Raw genomic sequence first — 17696 nt, 5'->3', positions numbered from 1 at the left:
CTCAAATGGGTAAGGAGTTCATAACAGTCTTCAATCTATTACAACTTCCAGAATAAACTTCAACTCTGTTTTAGCTTCCTGGTTTTCAGCAAGGTTTTTAATGTTGTTTTTATGTTATTCTATAGGGCTTTCTAGCACTTCTTTGAAGGCATTAGATTCTCTGTTTAAATCAGTAGATTTCCCAGACCTGCAATGATAAGGTTTTTTTGTCTTTCTGTGTAATAACCTGGGACCAAGTGGTTACTATGAAAACAAGAGTATGGATTTAGCAGGCTTAATAAGTGAGGGAAAAAAGCAGTCTTTAAATCCTATACTATGAGGTATTGTCTTTTTGAATTGTTGAACAGCTTACTAATTTATTATGTAAAATACAAAGATGAGTTAAGTATGTAGATTGCCTTCTGGAAACCTTACAGTTTCAATTTGGTAGTTAAATACTTATTTTTATTCTGGTTCTGGCCACTAACATATCTGACTTCTGTGCTTTCAATCTGAAGTCATTTCTTAAAACTAGCATAGCTGATGGTTCCCTCAGCTATAACATTTGTTGTGAAGATTCACTCACTTTTCTATTGCCTCTGTTAGGGCATTTTTTTCCTCAAGGAATCCTGTAAAAAAGAATAAGATGATCAGTGTCTGATGTGTTAGCAGGGGACGGGCTGCAGTATGGGCATAAGGATGAAGGGGTAATACAACAATGGAAAAGACATTGTAGGAAATTCTGCAGTTCAGGAGAGGAAAAAAGTGAGAACACAAATACATTTAAGTAGGGCAAAACAATATTTGGTTGTTTGAACAAGGTGAACTTCAGAACCAGAGATTCAAATGGACTTTCCTAATGAATGTGTGTTTGAATTAACTCTGAGAAATTTTTACATTTTCTAATTTCTTTGTTCTCTTTCTCTCCTGCTTTCTTTTGCTGAACCAAATATTTGAGATTAGCATTGTGAAAATCAGTTCATTAGCATCATCCAACCGGTATCTCATGTTGAATTAGGAACTTCCTATTTTGTTAAATAATGGATCACTGAAGTCTCATCTACTAAACAGCATTGCATTATTTATCACAGCCAAAGAGATCAGGTCACTTATCCTCCAAAATTGTTTACAAAAGAGATGTTTTCATTTTTCCCAACATATTTTTCTTTGCCTTGCTTTTCCAATTTAACAAACTTGGGTTTGGTTATAATCCATGTCTTTTGCAACAATAAATACTGCTTGACTGTTGATGCTAATAAGCATACCAAAGCATGACACTAGATTCACAAAAAGAATTATGCCTATGTCTGTACATGCTCTTACAGATTATTGACAAGAGTAAAAGAGATCCAACAGAAGAGATTGAAATCCTGCTGCGCTATGGACAGCATCCAAATATTATTACCCTGAAAGATGTAAGTAGTGTTTTAAAGACATCCTTTAGTGTATTATAATTGTGAATCACTTTCGAATTTGAGAGATGACAAGCTACATGTTTTAGATTTATGTTCAGTATTTAAAAATAAAACAATGTCCCAATGCAATTTATTCTATAGTATCTAGTTTTTTACTGGGATGTCTGTGTTTTCTTTTAAAGATGCTTATATTTGTACAGTGTTATTCTAAGGCGTCAAATAATTCATCCTTTCTAAATCCTAGCACAAGAATAATTAATTTAATATTGGCTGTATTTTTAAAGAAATAAGGAAGTTTTTTGATTGCCTTGTTAATTTTGAATCTGATTTTGCCTACATTAACCAAAAGCAATTTCACTGTACATTATTATATAACAAAGGACTCACTGTTAGCACAGTACCCAAAGTAATTTTCATGGACAATAGCAAGTATTACTCAGTAGTAGACAAAACTTTTCCATGTCCACGGTTTTCACTCTTTTTTACCCAGTATCTTTATCTGGCCTCTGTATGAACACTATCTAGGTATTTTTCCTTTGTATTATTTGCTCTGATCATGGAAATACTTTGTCTGTAAAAAGCAAGGGATAACACAAGCTGGGAGGTAGAGGGTTTTCATAGTGAACAGTATATTCTGATGATCTAATTGAAAAAGAAAATTGTCTTTGTCTCCTTGGTTATTCATTAAAGAGGATTAAAAATTAAAAAGGTATATGCTTAATGACTTTCTTAGACTGCAGGGAAATATTCTGGTCTCCCACACCAAACCTCAGGCAAAACAGCAAACCATTTCCAGGAAGCTGAGCTCAGCAGAAAGGAGACTGTCAGACATTTTGAAGCCATTAAAACAACAGCTCATAAATACTGAGGAGATGAGCACTCAGAGAACGCTGCATGAAGTTGGTCTGCTATAATCTGTCTTCACTTTATTGATATCATACTGTTTGGCCCTTTTTTGGACAGTGAAAATAAGGTAGATATTCAGGGGAGCCCACCAGGGAGCTTACCTTACTGTAAGCAAGATACCACAATTACAGCCCCACTTTCTTCTGCTTCATGTGGTTGGACAGTAAAGCTACTTGAAAGGAGCTGTGCTGAACAGAACCTGCATCAGCATTCCTGGTGCTTTTAGTGCTGCCTGCTGGGCTCATGTGTTATTTTAATTCATAACAGAGCTTATGTTATTTAAGCAGGAAGACAAACATGAGAATGGGAGCACTTACCTGAACTTGAGCATGATGAATATTTTACACTGAGGACAGAAATCCAGGCAGCCTTAAACAGCTGCAATATATGCTGAATTACTTCACTTGGTAATTAATCTTTTATCATCATCAGTCATCTTCCAGCAGGAATCATCTTTCATGCACAGCAACACCAATCCACAAATAGGAGACTACCAAAAAAAAGCCTTAAGCCTGCAAAGGGAGAAAGGCTGTAATTCTTACTCACTTCTCCTTCAGATCAGTTCCCCAAGCAGAAATTATGGAAGGATGTCCCGTGTAAGGAAAGAGATATAGAATTCATATGTAATAGAATCTTGTCTAAATCTGTAAGAATTTGACATTAAGTTTTTCTTATCCTAATACAGACCCATGGGGCAGATTGCTTGCATATCCCACACTATAATGGTGTGCTATTACAGCTTTCAGAGAAGATAAGGAGTATTTTGTCTTCAGGTCTCAAACTCTAGAGCACCATGTACTATTATAAAAATAAAACTCGTTGATTTGCTCAGTTTTTCATTTAGTTCCACACCAAAACTTAAACGTTTCTAATCTGAAGTGCCAAAATAAAATATTTCAGCATTTAAGTGCCTGCTTTAGAAATTATTATTTTGCAAGAAATAATTTATTTCTTTCCTTCTATTTCAAGAAGAAATGGCAGTAATATTTGAATTTTGTTTAAGATGGAAGTTTTTATTCTTGTTCAGCCTTTTTATGTAATTTAATTCTGAAGGTGTTTGGATTGAAACAATGGATATTCAAAAGACCAAATTCCTTCTGCAGTGCACAGTCCTCCGGGGGTTTTCCTTCTGATTGTTATCAGTGGTCTTTTTCAGTTACACAGTATATAAACAAAAGGAGCTATATTGTGCTAAATCAGATGTCCTTCTTATCCAATATCCTGCCTCTGACAGAGGCCCTTAGTGGAAGCCTAGGAAACAGGGTAAGAAGGGAGGAAGCACACAGCTTCCAACAAAACATTACCTAGAAACTTCCTGTGCCAGACCATTATAAGGATTTTACTCTTTTTATGTAATAGTTACTGTTCTGTAACAGAACTTTCGTCCTGTTTTGAGTTATTTAAAGCATTGCCTGAAGAATCATCTCAGAAACATTTTAGAAACCTGAATACAAGATATCCAGTCTCCCTGTCCAAGTGCTTATTTATAATTTCAAAACATCTCATCATATGTCTGTAAAACATGATGGCAAAAACCTATCAAAAAAACCCATCAGGGTTTTCCCTTGGCAAAAACCTTGATTTCTTTCTCCATTACATTATATTTTGTTCATGTGCCTACATCTGTTTCTCACTATAGTTTCTTCCCCTTTGCCTCATAGAGAAGACATACTGACTGACCTGTGGCTTGTGCTCAGAGTTAATTTTAAAAAGTAGTGTCACATTTGTGGTCTTAGCATGATGCTGTGCACCTGTGAAGAAAACTTCATCAGTATTTATTCAAAAACAACTTAAGTTGGTAATATTATGAGAGGAATTGGTGCAAGGGGAATGGTTTATTTGGGGTGAGTTATCTGTGAGGTTTTTTGGCTGGCAGACAGAACCACCAGATAAAAGAGTGACCAAATGCAAATTTTGCTTGAATTCTGCAGTCCTGAGATGTGTATGCTCTGTCGTGTCAAACGAAATAAGCTGATCTCCTCATGTTATATCAGGATTAGAGGAAGCATGCCTATCAAAAAATATCCAGTTTAATATCTAGAATTAGATAATTCTGCATTTGAATACTGACTAATATTTAAAGTCTTAATACAAACACATTCAGATGCTCAGTCATTTATATTTCATGAGGGGAAAATTCCTATTAAATGAGAACACAGAAACCCATCATGTCTTCGTCTCCTTAAGATCATAAGCTTGTAAGGCCGACAGAATTATTTAATATTCTTTTTTTATTATTTGGTGAGAAAATAAATCCTTCTAGTATCGTTAGGAGAACAAAAATTTTGATGCTTAGGACTTTACTAGCATGTTTTTCCCAGGTAGCTTAAGACCTGGGAAAGAATAGGGATGAAAACCATTTATTTAATTCTTATTTTCTGTTACTTAGCTGATATTCCTGAATTTATTTTACTAAAATATTAGTAAAATTTTTATAAATTACAAATTTTTGATAGTTGTTTCTACTTAAACACAAGTAATTTTTTATTTCGCATGTTTTACTGAAAAAAACCAATTGCAACATCACCATAAAAGTAGGTTGAAATGATTAAAGGGAACGGTCTGTAAAAGGTTTCACTGAAGCAGGAATTGTTTCTGCATTAAGTTGGAACTCCCAGGCCAGGTTGGATGGACCTTTGAGCAACCTGATCTAGTGAAATGTGCCCCTGCCTATGGAGGAAGGTTGGCACTAGATGATCTTTAAGGGCTCTCTCAACCTAAACTATTCTGTGATTCTGTGAAAGTGCAGCTGAAATGAAATGCTGAAGTTCCTGAAAATGTACTTTGGTATCACTCAGTCTGTAGTGCCCTCTGGTGAGAATGTAAAGAATTCTCAAATGCTTCCCTGGACGATAAAAGCCATGCAAAAATTAAGCCATTTTCCATAACTAGAAGTAAGGGATAAAATATGCATATTTTAATACTTTTAGACTTTGGCATAGGCTTTATGTGCAGAGAAATGTATAAGTTGTAGGGTTTTTATCATAGCAACTTGGTATTCATGGTTCACAGAAGCTATTTGAGATAAACTTAGATTAATATTTTTCCCTTTTTTTTTGTCTCACTGTTGGGATGATCTCTGTTTATATTTTTAATTTGGTGCAATAATTGCTGCTTGAATTAGCTATGGTTTTGCCTTAATTAGACTAGCTTGCATTTTTTACAACTTAATTTCTCATATCTAGTTTACTTTGTTTTAGTGAAACTGTGGGGGGGAAACTACCTGTTATTTATCCTTTTTTATCTTTAAACACTTACATGCCATATTTCTATGCTACTTTGGTATGGTACTGCCTTTTTGTAAAGATTTTGTGTTCACTTCTGAAGATGAACAACATTTGGATAGTGTGTGGGTTGTGAAATACAGGGAAAACAATTGAAGAAAACAGCTTGTGGACACACCTGCACTATCTCTGTGCTTTTTACAGGAAGACAGCAGAGAATAAATATTTTGAAGTTTAAATTTTTATGTACTTTTTGCAGGTGTATGATGATGGAAAATATGTGTATGTAGTAACAGAACTTATGAAAGGAGGAGAACTGCTGGATAAAATTCTTAGGCAAAAATTTTTCTCAGAACGAGAAGCTAGTGCTGTTCTGTTCACAATAACAAAAACGGTTGAGTATCTTCACGCACAAGGGGTAAGTTTTCATCTCAGACAAAATGTTTATAGCTATTGATATTCTTCTCTTTCAGAAGCATAAACTTGTATCTTGATACATTCTTCTGTGTGGTAATTAAATAGTTTTTGGTAAACAATTACACTACAGCAGGAATTTGTGTTGAAATCAAAACTTTCCTTATCAGCTCTGTATGTGTTCAGATAACAGAGGTGATGCAACTGTTTCTGTTGTTCTTCATGCAGTCTGTCAGCAGTTCTGTGGAATATGCAGATAATTACTAACAGAGAGGATAGGAGGGGAAGAAAGTCCAGGAAGAAGTGCTAGGAGCAGTGTTGTTGCATAGCCATGGGACCTAATGTAATTTCAATCTTGTCCTGTGATATACACCCTGAAAATTTATTTGCCACCTGTCATACTTGTAATTCCATCGTAATTAATTTGGAGACAGAGGAAGTAGTTCAAATATAGAGAAGGACAGTGTGATAATTGCATGGCAAGAAAGACAAGTTTTGTTGCATTTTTAAGTTAAGAAGAAAAAGGGTATGGAGGAAAAGCAGAAAATAAGGTGCAAGGAAAAAGTCAAGCTGTTAACACATGATGTTGTTACCCAAGAAAAAATGCTTTGGAACATATAGTACTCAAATTATTTTAAGTAACAAATAGCAATTCAATACACACTGTCATGTCTGGGAGCTGTTATTTCAGAAAAGTTATGGTCAAAGTTATCTGGTATCTCATTCCATGATTCATCTCTTCAGTCACTTGCTCGTGTGTGTTTTTATTTGAGCCTGTGTGCACAGATTGTAGTCCTTGCCCAGCAGCACCATGGGAATTGTGATCAAACCTTGATACCTTCTTTATGGAAGTACAGACTATACAGTAACAAATCATAACTTGGTTCTTTCTTGCCACTTGTGGCTAAAAGAGGCCCAGTGTCCTTGCATCAAGTAAGGGATTTTAGGGTGTTTTGTTTTGTTTTTACTGTAGATATCTGTAAATATTGACATGTCAATTTGTATTAGACCATATGCACTTTGGAATGTTTGCTTGTGGAAATTTTCAAGTCTTATATTAAGTACACGTCCATGGAAAAGCTGGCCATATATGTAAATAGTGAGCACTTTAACAGTCTAATTCTTTTCTGGAAGAGTCCCTCATGTCTTCAGAGGATTTTCCTGCTGAAACTCCTTTGGACACTGGAGGAGCTTATTTGAATATGGTATTAAGTAATATCTGGTTTGACAGTCTCTGCATCTGTGTGCAGTCTCCACAACCCTTCTCAGGAAGAGTTTCCTCATGACATTCATGAGATATTTTTGAACTGAAAAATTATCTAAGCAAGAATGAAATCCTCAGGGTAGGCAGTGCTTCCAACACTCACCCAGAGCATTCTAAAAGTATTAGGGGTAACAAACTGTGATTAAGGATTGGCACCAGAGACATCCTAAAACAGATAAACAAGAAGTGTCATGTCATCTTAGAGCAGCAGACTTGGGAATGCTGGTAGGTAATTGAGACTGCTGGTCAAAAGCACAATGCTGAGAAACAAAGAACTGAAAGTTCCTGCATGTTATTTTGCTCTCTTCTGTTGCTCTAAAATGAAATGTTATTTCTATACTGAATACCAACATAATCTAAACAATCTGGCAATTTTTTAAAAGCATTATTTTTTAAAATATTTTCAAAATTTGCCTTTAGGAAAAAAGTTTAACATAAGAAGGTGTTTCACTCATTCTTTGACATAAATATTTTGATTGCTCAAGAAGTAGTGTTTTAATTTGAACTAGACTGTTACACTTACTCTTCCTCCTACTTGAGCATTGCTTCTTCTTCCAAAAAAAGCATAGAACTCAAGCAGACTGTTCTAGAAACTGCAAATCCCCAGCTCTGTGCTGCTTCCATTATATCTCATTTATCTCATTATATCTCATTTATATCTCATTTCTTCCTTTCCACCCCTTTTAGAATCTCTTTCAAAAAAAAAATCCCAAAACATCAACTAGAATAAAACTGGGTTGTTGGGGGTTTTTTTATTCTTGGAGCAATAAAGATTGTTTCACTCATTAGTAGGGAAAAGGGTAAAAAATCAGGGCAATCAGGAACTGGTTCTCTCACACACTGACATTTAAAGTCAGGATCTTCTCCTTAACACCTACTGTTCTAAGTCAAATTCTTTAATATCATTTGTATATTTCAGCTTACAAAGTGCTTATTTCCATAATTTTAAGTACTTGGTTTGTTATATCTGAGAATTGCACAGGATTTGCATGCTGGAGAAGTCTCTACTAAATAGACTTAACATGTTAAATGGCTTTGCAATGTGCACAGCCCTCTGCACATTTGGTCTCTCTGCACTCTTTGGTCTGACATTGCTTTCCTGAAACCCTGCGAGGTTTGGATGAGTGTGTTGAGCTTCTGATTTCTGAACCAGAAAGCTTCATTCACTTACATCCACTCTCCTGTCTTAGAGTGGTACATACCATCTTCTTTACAGAGAGCAAAGCCTCTGGAGGCTGTAGGCTAACTTGTCTTGTGAAGAAAATGGAGCATGTCATCTGATTTCAAAGCCTATCCTTGTGCATTCCAGGTTTTGTTAAGGCTTGTTATAACTTCAAATTCTGCCAAAACTTTGGCAGCTTCTCCAGTATTGTCAAGCATTTTGCACCTCGAGCCCCTGCAAAAGCAGCCACTTGGGAACCAGTACAGGCTTTTATTGATATTTGGAGGGTACATCTTTGATACTTTGTTGGGTTTTTTAATTATTAAACTCCCTCCTTAATCAGGCTTAAAGTGTTTATCTGAGATTGATTCAGACTGCCTGAATTAAGAGAATGGAATACAGAGTTATTCCAGCAGTCTGTGGTTACATAGAAGGTGGTACCTCAGCAGCTGTGGGAGCCCCTGACTCCCAAAAGGTATTAGTAGCCAAAGGTTCTGATTTAAAGAGCCTGGTATTTGTGCATGTTAAAAAGGAAATACATGATTCAACCATCAGAAGAGACATCTGGAACTGTCTGTACAAATAAATTAGGGGGCGGGGATGTCTGGAGGGGGTTTTATAGTTAGAGTTTCCAAGTTACAATTCTCATGCTCGAGACACCACAGAGAACCAAAACACTGCAGCTTATGGTGGAAGCTGGAACTCTGGAAACTGAGCACACTGATGGGAGACTTAAAATTAAGTAGCAGAATAGCTAATTATAATACATAGCTTTTCATGTGTTTAGCTTATTGTATTAAATGGTTTGGGTTTTTTTTTGGTTTTTTTTTTTTTAGGTTGTTCACAGAGACCTGAAGCCTAGCAATATTCTTTATGTTGATGAATCTGGTAATCCAGAATCAATTAGAATTTGTGACTTTGGCTTTGCAAAACAACTGCGAGCAGAAAATGGTCTTCTGATGACTCCATGTTACACAGCAAATTTTGTTGCACCAGAGGTAAAATCCAGAATAGTTTATATGCCTTGATATATTTTACTGGGATTTTTTTTGCTAGCTAGATTTTGTTGTTGTTGTTCTTGTGTAACGAGTAGAATCACCCTGTAAAAATTTGAAATCTTACCATTTTTATAGCATAATCAAAGCATTTCTAAGCATTTTTTTCTCAGAAAAAAATATTTGTCTCCCTCAGGTTTTAAAGAGGCAAGGTTATGATGCCGCATGTGACATATGGAGCCTCGGTGTTCTACTCTATACCATGCTAACTGGGTAAGGGTGATTATTGTTTGCCTCACTGCAGAATACTAAACCAATGCAAACAAAACCAGTAATAAATGTAGGCCCACTGTTGCAGGTGTTTCTATCAAAGCACCAATTAATCTCAACTTTGGGGTTGAAAAATGCTTTGCCTTAAGTAAAATCCAAGTTTGCAGGGACTGATGTGAAAAATTCTTTGCTTCTAACATCTCTGTTTTAACTTTTAAATTTCTGCTTAAAGGTGATTTTGCGCTAATTTATTGTTTCATGTGAAAATTAAAAGATAGATTAAGCAACATCTATGTTGAAGAAAATAAATGTTGCAAATTGCAATGCATGAAATCATGTTTGTGTGCAAAATCCAGCCACTGAATGTTTGGAGTGATGCAGTTAGAATATAATAAATGCAATAGAAAGGCATTTGTATATGCAACAGAAATTAATTGTATAGAAGATGATAAGGAATTCAATTATAGTACCAGAAGTTCAAAGCAAAATCTATTTAGCAGATGCAATAGCAACCATCTTTTTATGCTAGGTTATTCAGATTGCCACTTTGGTTAAGAGTTAACATCATCAAAATTTTCTTATTTTAAAATAAATAAGCAACAAACATATTTGGTTTTAAGTCTATCTGTTTTTTGATTGGGGATATTCTGATAGCAGCAAGAGTATGTATAGTCAAGCAAGGAAAACTGGTGCACCTTTCTTCCTCTGGCATTAAACCAGCATTTATTCTTTCTCAGACATTTAGATTTACAACAGAATGGATTCTGTTAGTACTTCACTAGAATATGAAGGCTTAAGGAATACTTTCTATAATTCAGGAACCACCAGTACTTGAACTCCTATAGGAAAAAATCTCTTCAGACCAGATACAGGGGGAATACATGCAATGAGAACAGATCTATAGTCAGTGCCATGTATTTTCACATGTTAAGAGTAAATTCTTTTCACAGCTGTTTGGCTATAATTATGTTGAACTTGCAATCAGATTTATAATAGTTACTGAGCCTAGGTTATGCAAGTTACTGATATTGAATTTGTTTGGTTAAATAGCTACACTCCTTTTGCAAATGGTCCTGATGACACCCCAGAGGAGATTTTGGCCCGAATAGGGAGTGGAAAGTTCTCCCTCAGCGGTGGTTATTGGAACAGTGTTTCAGACACAGCTAAGGCAAGTGTATTTGCTTTGTCTCTTATGGGATCGGGGATGGATTGCATTTTGATTATAATGTACATGTTATATCTCAGATGACTGGGTAAGTTCCACCCATTGTTATACTAATATACTGATCTAATCCCTTATGTGCCTAAAATTTCATTTCTTGGTTTTCATCTGTTCATGTTTCAGCAATCACTTACATGTAGGAGGAAAGAACAGGTGTGCCTCACACTGTAGTAGTTAGCAGCTGTCTCTAGAAATATAGTGAGTTTTATCAGTATTCACACACACATGAATCACATCACATATCCAACACACATCACATATCCATGGTGAGAAGTGCTTTGATAATATATCATGTGGAAGCATGACATTCAAAAATCATAGATAGTCTAAATCATAATGAAAACCAGTATGTATTACACTTTTTTGTTGCATTTTACTGAGAAATAAAAATTTTATACATTTTTGAGAAGCCTGTTTTCAAAAGCAAATAGATTCTTCAGTGTGCAATATCCTTTATGCCCCTTCTATATGGATGCTTGAAAGGCTAAAACTTCCCTTGCTTAATTGGATACCTTCCTTTTGTGTTACCAAATGTCTATTAAGTCATATAATTAAAAGATAAACTGTTAGCATTGCTGGGTAGCTTTTCATTTGTTTTGAACTGATATTATAAACATATTTTTATACCTCTAGAATCTTCTTTTATAGTTTTTAACTACTAATCTGTTTTAAAGCTGAAGTTTTACTGTTATTCCCATTGACTCTTGATTGACAGGACCTTGTTTCAAAAATGCTTCACGTTGACCCTCATCAGAGACTGACTGCAGCCCAAGTTCTCAGTCACCCCTGGATAGTTCACTGTGACCGCTTGCCTCAATACCAGCTGAACAGGCAGGATGCTCCCCATTTAGTGAAGGTAAGTAGATATTTGTTCAGCTTGCTGCTTAGCCAAAATTAGTGTAAACAAAAGGGAGTTTTGTTTTTCAAGTTAGGAGGTAGCATGTCTCCTCTACTGCGAAAAAGTTGTTACAACTGGATGTTGCACTGAGCCATAAAATGAACTTGTAATATGTAATAGGATTTAATGAGAAACCACTTACAGAGAATAAATCTAATACATTTGAAAAATACTTTCATTTTCTTGTGTTTGAAATCTATTGAGCTTACTTACACTGGAAGGCTTAAGTGCTTTCAGGAACCAACATAAATCGTTCTTCTCACAGTGAAAAATGTCAGGTGACTGTAGGGGAGTTGTAAAATCGTTTGTTCACTTTACAGTTTCAGAGGAGGGTACTTGCCGGTAACTGAAGGAAAACAGAACACACTGTGATCACAGTAAAAGCTGAAGAGAAGTCAAAAGGGCAGTGGTAATTACTGTGGTATCACACTTGTGCACTCTGTCTGAAACAAGATCTGGTTTTAATCCTGGAACTTTTTCACTTCAAACAAGCAGAGGAAAATCAAAAACAATTGGATTCTACTTCTTTGTATTCAACCTTGTTTTCAGTCCTACTTTCAAGAATCTCTTGTGCAACATAAAAGAGATCTGAAGAATATAATTACCACTCTCTCTGAGTCAGTTATTAGAAATTTCTAGCATCCAAAAACACAAGTAGGAAGTGGGGGAGTTCTGATCCCACAGCTTGCAACTTTCTAAATGTTTTAAAATAAATTTCATGGGCTGAATAATGTGGGTGATTCTTAAACACTTTGTTGGAAACTGAAATGGTTATGTAAGTGATAAGCAGAGATAGTCTACCAATGGGATTTTATTCCCCAACTCTCTCACACAACATAGTGAGAGAACTTCATTTGGCAATCTAGTTTATGCCTTCTGGGTTTGACTCTTGAAGCAATGTAAAACTATATATTACCCTAAAAAATACTTGCTCCTAACACTTGAGGAGCTAGGACTTGAGTAATGCAGTGGTATGTTTCTGTTTTGTAAATGAAGATAGACTGAAAGTTAGAACTTGTTCAGAGTTTCTGGCATTTAGCATTGCTGTAGCGTGTGCATCAGTCACAGCAGACTCCTGTGTTCTCTACCCCTCTGTCCCACAGGGTGCAATGGCAGCAACGTACTCTGCTTTGAATCGTAATCAGTCACCCGTTTTGGAGCCGGTTGGCCGTTCTACTCTTGCTCAGAGGAGAGGTATAAAAAAAATTACCTCAACAGCCCTGTGAAATGACCTCAACCAGACACTTGGTACCACGGCATAAGATGATAGCACAAATCATGGCGACAGGTAGCACATATCTGACAGATACCTGCAAGCACACTCTGTCCCAGCTGGTACCTATAATGCTGCTGCTCCTGCTGCTGCTACTGCTTTCATCTACTCTCGCTTTAAACTGTTGATGGCAAGTTACTGATCTTACTGGAGCTGCAAATGGAGCGACAAGTGGAAACAATGAAAACGATCCTGTTTGCAACTGAGTAAACCAGAAGAATGACAAATGCCACCTCTGTCAAAAATACACTGAATAAAGCACTCTGCACCACATAGCATTATTTTTATAAGGAATATTTTTTTTGTCCCCTAAAATATTCTTTGTTACAGGTCAAGATGGACAGTTTATGTTAAGCACTTAGCTTAAACAATCTGTTTATATTAGCACTATATACATTGTGCCATCCAACATTTTGTATGTTTTTGTAAACAGTTCACAAGCAGTACATTTCCGTGCTGTTTTCTTTAATGTATACATGCCTTGTTTTACTCAGATTATTAATCATTATGACAAGTAAGTCTGATTAAACAGTTCACCTGGATTAATCAGGATTGTTGGACAGCTCTAAAAGAAGCCTGACTGTTAAACAGCTATTGAATGTAATACTATGGATAAGTAGTTTTCCTTGTCTTTTCTACATTTCTGTGTTTTTGATGCCACATGTCATGTTATGGATTTTAAACAGTGAATCTCTCACCATACTATATATCCTATAGGTAATATAACCCAGAGAAAAGATAACTTGCTCCATATCTCACTGTCTTTGTTACCCCACCCCTCCCTTTTAGTCTCTCCCATCTAATCTCTGGACTCAGGAATTATTGCTAAATACTTTCTGATAGAGGACATCTCTATGGTTTATTCTTATAATCCATTGTTAATATTTTATCTGTATTCTATGACTTTTGTTTAAGCCACAAAGGAATTGTTCAGTGAATGAATGTTGGCATTATAGATGAAAGGCAACATTTGAAGATAAAGCAAAACATACTGGTCACTAATAAGCAGCAGCCTACAAAGAATAGGTTTAAACTGCATTTATTGCAGTTGCAAAATTGATGGACCTAATGTTCTGTCAGTTACTTTCTGATAATTTTAATTGACTTCAAAAGCAAAATGAGAGGCAAGTCATAAAGATCTGTTTAGTTAAAAAAGGGTCATTGTATTTTACCATGAAAGTAGTGTTATCCCAGTCAGGTAGGATGAAGCCACTCAGATGGAAAATTCTCACTTTTCCACAGATGGAAGTGAGTTGGTAAGGAGGGTGGAAGACTCACTTTACATACTGATAGAAACTTTTAATACTCTTGGCCTCTTAGTGTCTAAAGTAATTAAAGGCCCATCTTGATGACCGGTCTCGACAAGATGAAATTGCCCAAATGAGAAGGGGCACTGGAATGTGTTTGCATACAGTAAGTGTTCCATTCCACCAAAATTATAAGCTATGTAAAGTCCTTCCAGATATGAAAATGACTATTGGGAATTCCAGCTTTAGTAAAATAGGGATCTGGATGAATGGCTGTTGGTGAACAATGCAAATTTGTGCTTTGTATAAGAAGGTATTTTCTTTGCTTAGTGTATGAAATTTCTTTTATGGTGATTAATTGGTATATTTCCCTGAAATCATCAGCGGTTTGTTGAAAGGAAGAATGTCTTTATGACACCACAGATTTGCTCTGAATGGGAGTGTTTCTTCTGCCAGAATTTCTGAGTTCCTTGAGGAAGCTTCCTTTGCTAGATTTGCAAAGGATCCCACTTTTATTGCCCTTAAAAAGTTGCTAAATATTTAATCCATGATGTAGTTGTGAAGAAATTGGTTTTATAAACAGAGATTCTTAAATTAGCCTTGCTCTCAGAAATTTGAAAACACAGCTCTTCCCAAGCAAACAGTATTTTTCCTTTACTTGGTGCTCCAGCACTGACGTTTCCTTTAGCTGTACAGATGCATCTACCCCTCCTTCAAGAAACATTTTTAAGTAGCGGCAGAAAAAGGCTATCTTAATTATTCTTTCTTACAGTGTCAGCAGTTCCAGAGGACTCTAGTAAAACCTTACCTCTCAAAAAATGTGTTTTACAGCTCTGAGAGCAATTTTAAGTCAGGCTTCTCAAAATCTAGAAACTGTACCTTCTGGTGGCTTTTAAGGTGTTAATTAGAAGATAGTCATATCTAGTCAACCAAATTATTTAAATGCTGTTGAAATAAAAGGATGGCAGTACTTGCCAGTGTGTCAGTCACTTCAGGAAGGAGTTCTTACTGTGTTCAGTGTGTGTACATAGGTACCTGGCAGAGAACAGACCAAAAAGAGGAAGTGCTAAGCAGCCTCACTATTGGCAATATCCACATTAAAATAATATAAAAATACTTCCTGTCATTTTATTAGAGCCGTATTTTGTGTTCCTCAAGCTCACTTATCATTATCCAAATAGTGAAGCAAAGTTAACTGCATTTTATGTATCTGCACTCTCAAGTGATCTGTTAATTTAGTCTTTACAAATGTTGCTGTGAAGTCATGTATATTTATCAGCAGAGGATGAACATTTTAAATTGTAGCAAAACAGGAAAATTTAGCACACCCTAAGCTGAATGTGTTGAAGTCTAGATCCATTATATTTTTAAGTTAATTTCTAAACCAAGGTATAAAGGGCCTGCCTAATCAGGGAGGTGTATTTTACAGGCCAGGCGTGGTTTATATACCTTACTTCATGGTTTGGATCCATGTTCATGACTTTCACTTTTTTTAAAATGTTTTTATAGCTGCAGTTGTTATAACCTACAAAGAAATCCACATAATGCTTCTCTGAGTCTCAGCACCTTTCTGTCAGAATGTGAGTATATGACACACTGTGTACATTCATTGCTGGACTGCTGCTTGGTCTGCAAAGCACAGCAAATGAGTCAGAGAGAGGAGAAAAAGAGAGAATGCAGAGACAGGTGAATTTTCATTGTGTTGACCATGGTTTGTTTTTAATTTTTTTAGTGTGAAATTACCCTTTACTGTGCTTGAGAGCATGAGGGAACAGAGGGAAGAGTGTGGTTGCAATATCTATTAAATGCCATCTATGTCCAGTAAGGGCAAAATTCTGTGTTCATAATCACTCTTAACATTGAATGACACTTAAAAGGAGTTTTTCAAGAAAATATTTAAAACTTTTTTCTGAAGAGACAAGGCCATAAGAGAATAGATTTACGTGTCTGAGATTTTTGTGTGTGTGTTTTTCTTTTGTAAATGTGGTGTTACCAACTAAAGCTGTGCTTTTCTATTATTGAAAGGAAAGGATTCAAAGTGTGCTGGCCCTTACTAAGCAGCAATGGTTAATAGATGAATTTTCACTTATGAAAATGATGTAAATGATTAGCTTTATCTTGATACTCTTGACCTAATCAAAGGGAAGGTGTACTTATGAGGGATGTAATTATTTTGCAACCTAGTTGGGGGGGATGTCTACTTAAACAATTTTTAAAAAATGACAAAATCACAGATAAAATATTTTTCTACGATTCTATACAATCATACTTTATACTAGTTTTCTCAGCATGGCATGTAAGTGAGTCTAGGGTACTGTTCCAGGAAATCAATGGTATTGTACCTTGTCCTAGACCATTACAATAGCATCTGTTAGATGCTTAGCACTGCTGTCATAGAACTGAAATGCTAGTTTAAAAAAATAATTAATTGTACTGAATACTTTAAATGATTGTTTTATTCAGAGTCTGATCTAAGAGATGTTCCAATCATGCTATTAATGTGTAATTAAAACTGTTCCAGATGTAACTATGAACAGTTTTGGAAAGTTATCATTGCTTGTTTTCCTGTCTAATGGCAGGTTTTGTAGTCTTCAAAAGAAATCGAAATTTCTACTATGAATAAACTTTCAAACATCTTAAAGGGTTGTTTTATGTAATCATTTTTTCTGACCAGTTACAAAAGTCATTGCTTGTTCATCACTAACTCTGAACTACCTTCACAGTACAGTGAGTGTGCTTTGCCAGCCAGAAGGGGTTTGTAAAAAGCAAATGTCCCGACATTGCAGCATGCTGAGGAAGGTAAACATGGGGACAGAGAAGAAACTCATGTTCAGCTGGTGCTCACAGACCTGATATACAACAAGACTGCAGTGCAAGGATATTGTATTTTAACACTCTGTCAGTACTCCAAAGTACCACTTAATACAGGAGGCTGCTAAATAACACTTGCAACGCCTGCATTGCTCTGGACACTGAAAATATGGGCATGTTGGATAATTAGTGCACTTTGTAAACATGTGAAACAATATTATATGCAGAAGCACTCTATAAACAACAGGCCCATGTTTTGGCAGCTCATACAACTTGGAAGCTTACAGCTGGAAAAGAGGGAAGATTTTCAAATGTTGCATAGTCTACAAAAAAATTGCGGTAATTGTGATAGAAGATTTGTGAAGAATGTATCCAAAGGCTTTGCTAAGTATACCAAAAGAAAGGAATCAGAGAGCATGGAGAGGTAGGTTTGGTAATAGATACAGGGCAAGGGTACTGTGATTTCCTCACTGAATTCACTCCTGGGGTCAGAGCTGGGCATAGCTGTGGCCCTTTGTTCACATCAGGCTTTATCCCGTCTGTCTAAAAACATTTTAAAATTTATTTACAAGTAAACTGGATAATTTCTAAGCCTCCAGAAACTCTGCAAAGGCAG

At 35.9% G+C, this 17696-nt stretch overlaps 1 protein-coding gene across 3 annotated transcripts in view; it reads left to right on the top strand.

Moving 5' to 3' along the window:
• The window catches only part of RPS6KA3 (ribosomal protein S6 kinase A3), a 74798-nt gene extending 57888 nt beyond the window's left edge, over positions 1-16910 (top strand). For all 3 annotated transcript variants that reach the window (XM_063392927.1, XM_063392926.1, XM_063392925.1), the window contains 7 exons: positions 1305-1394; positions 5784-5942; positions 9201-9362; positions 9556-9632; positions 10680-10797; positions 11567-11707; positions 12853-16910. In XM_063392927.1, the coding sequence (XP_063248997.1) occupies positions 1305-1394; positions 5784-5942; positions 9201-9362; positions 9556-9632; positions 10680-10797; positions 11567-11707; positions 12853-12975 (870 nt within the window). In that variant the 3' untranslated portion in view covers positions 12976-16910. The remainder of the gene's footprint in view (positions 1-1304; positions 1395-5783; positions 5943-9200; positions 9363-9555; positions 9633-10679; positions 10798-11566; positions 11708-12852) is intronic.
• The last annotated feature ends 786 nt before the right edge of the window (positions 16911-17696 follow it).

This window comes from Prinia subflava, chromosome 3 (genome assembly GCF_021018805.1).
Source record: "Prinia subflava isolate CZ2003 ecotype Zambia chromosome 3, Cam_Psub_1.2, whole genome shotgun sequence".
In the NCBI taxonomy this organism is placed as follows: Eukaryota; Metazoa; Chordata; class Aves; order Passeriformes; family Cisticolidae; genus Prinia; species Prinia subflava.
This window is presented reverse-complemented; position numbering and strand designations above follow the sequence as displayed.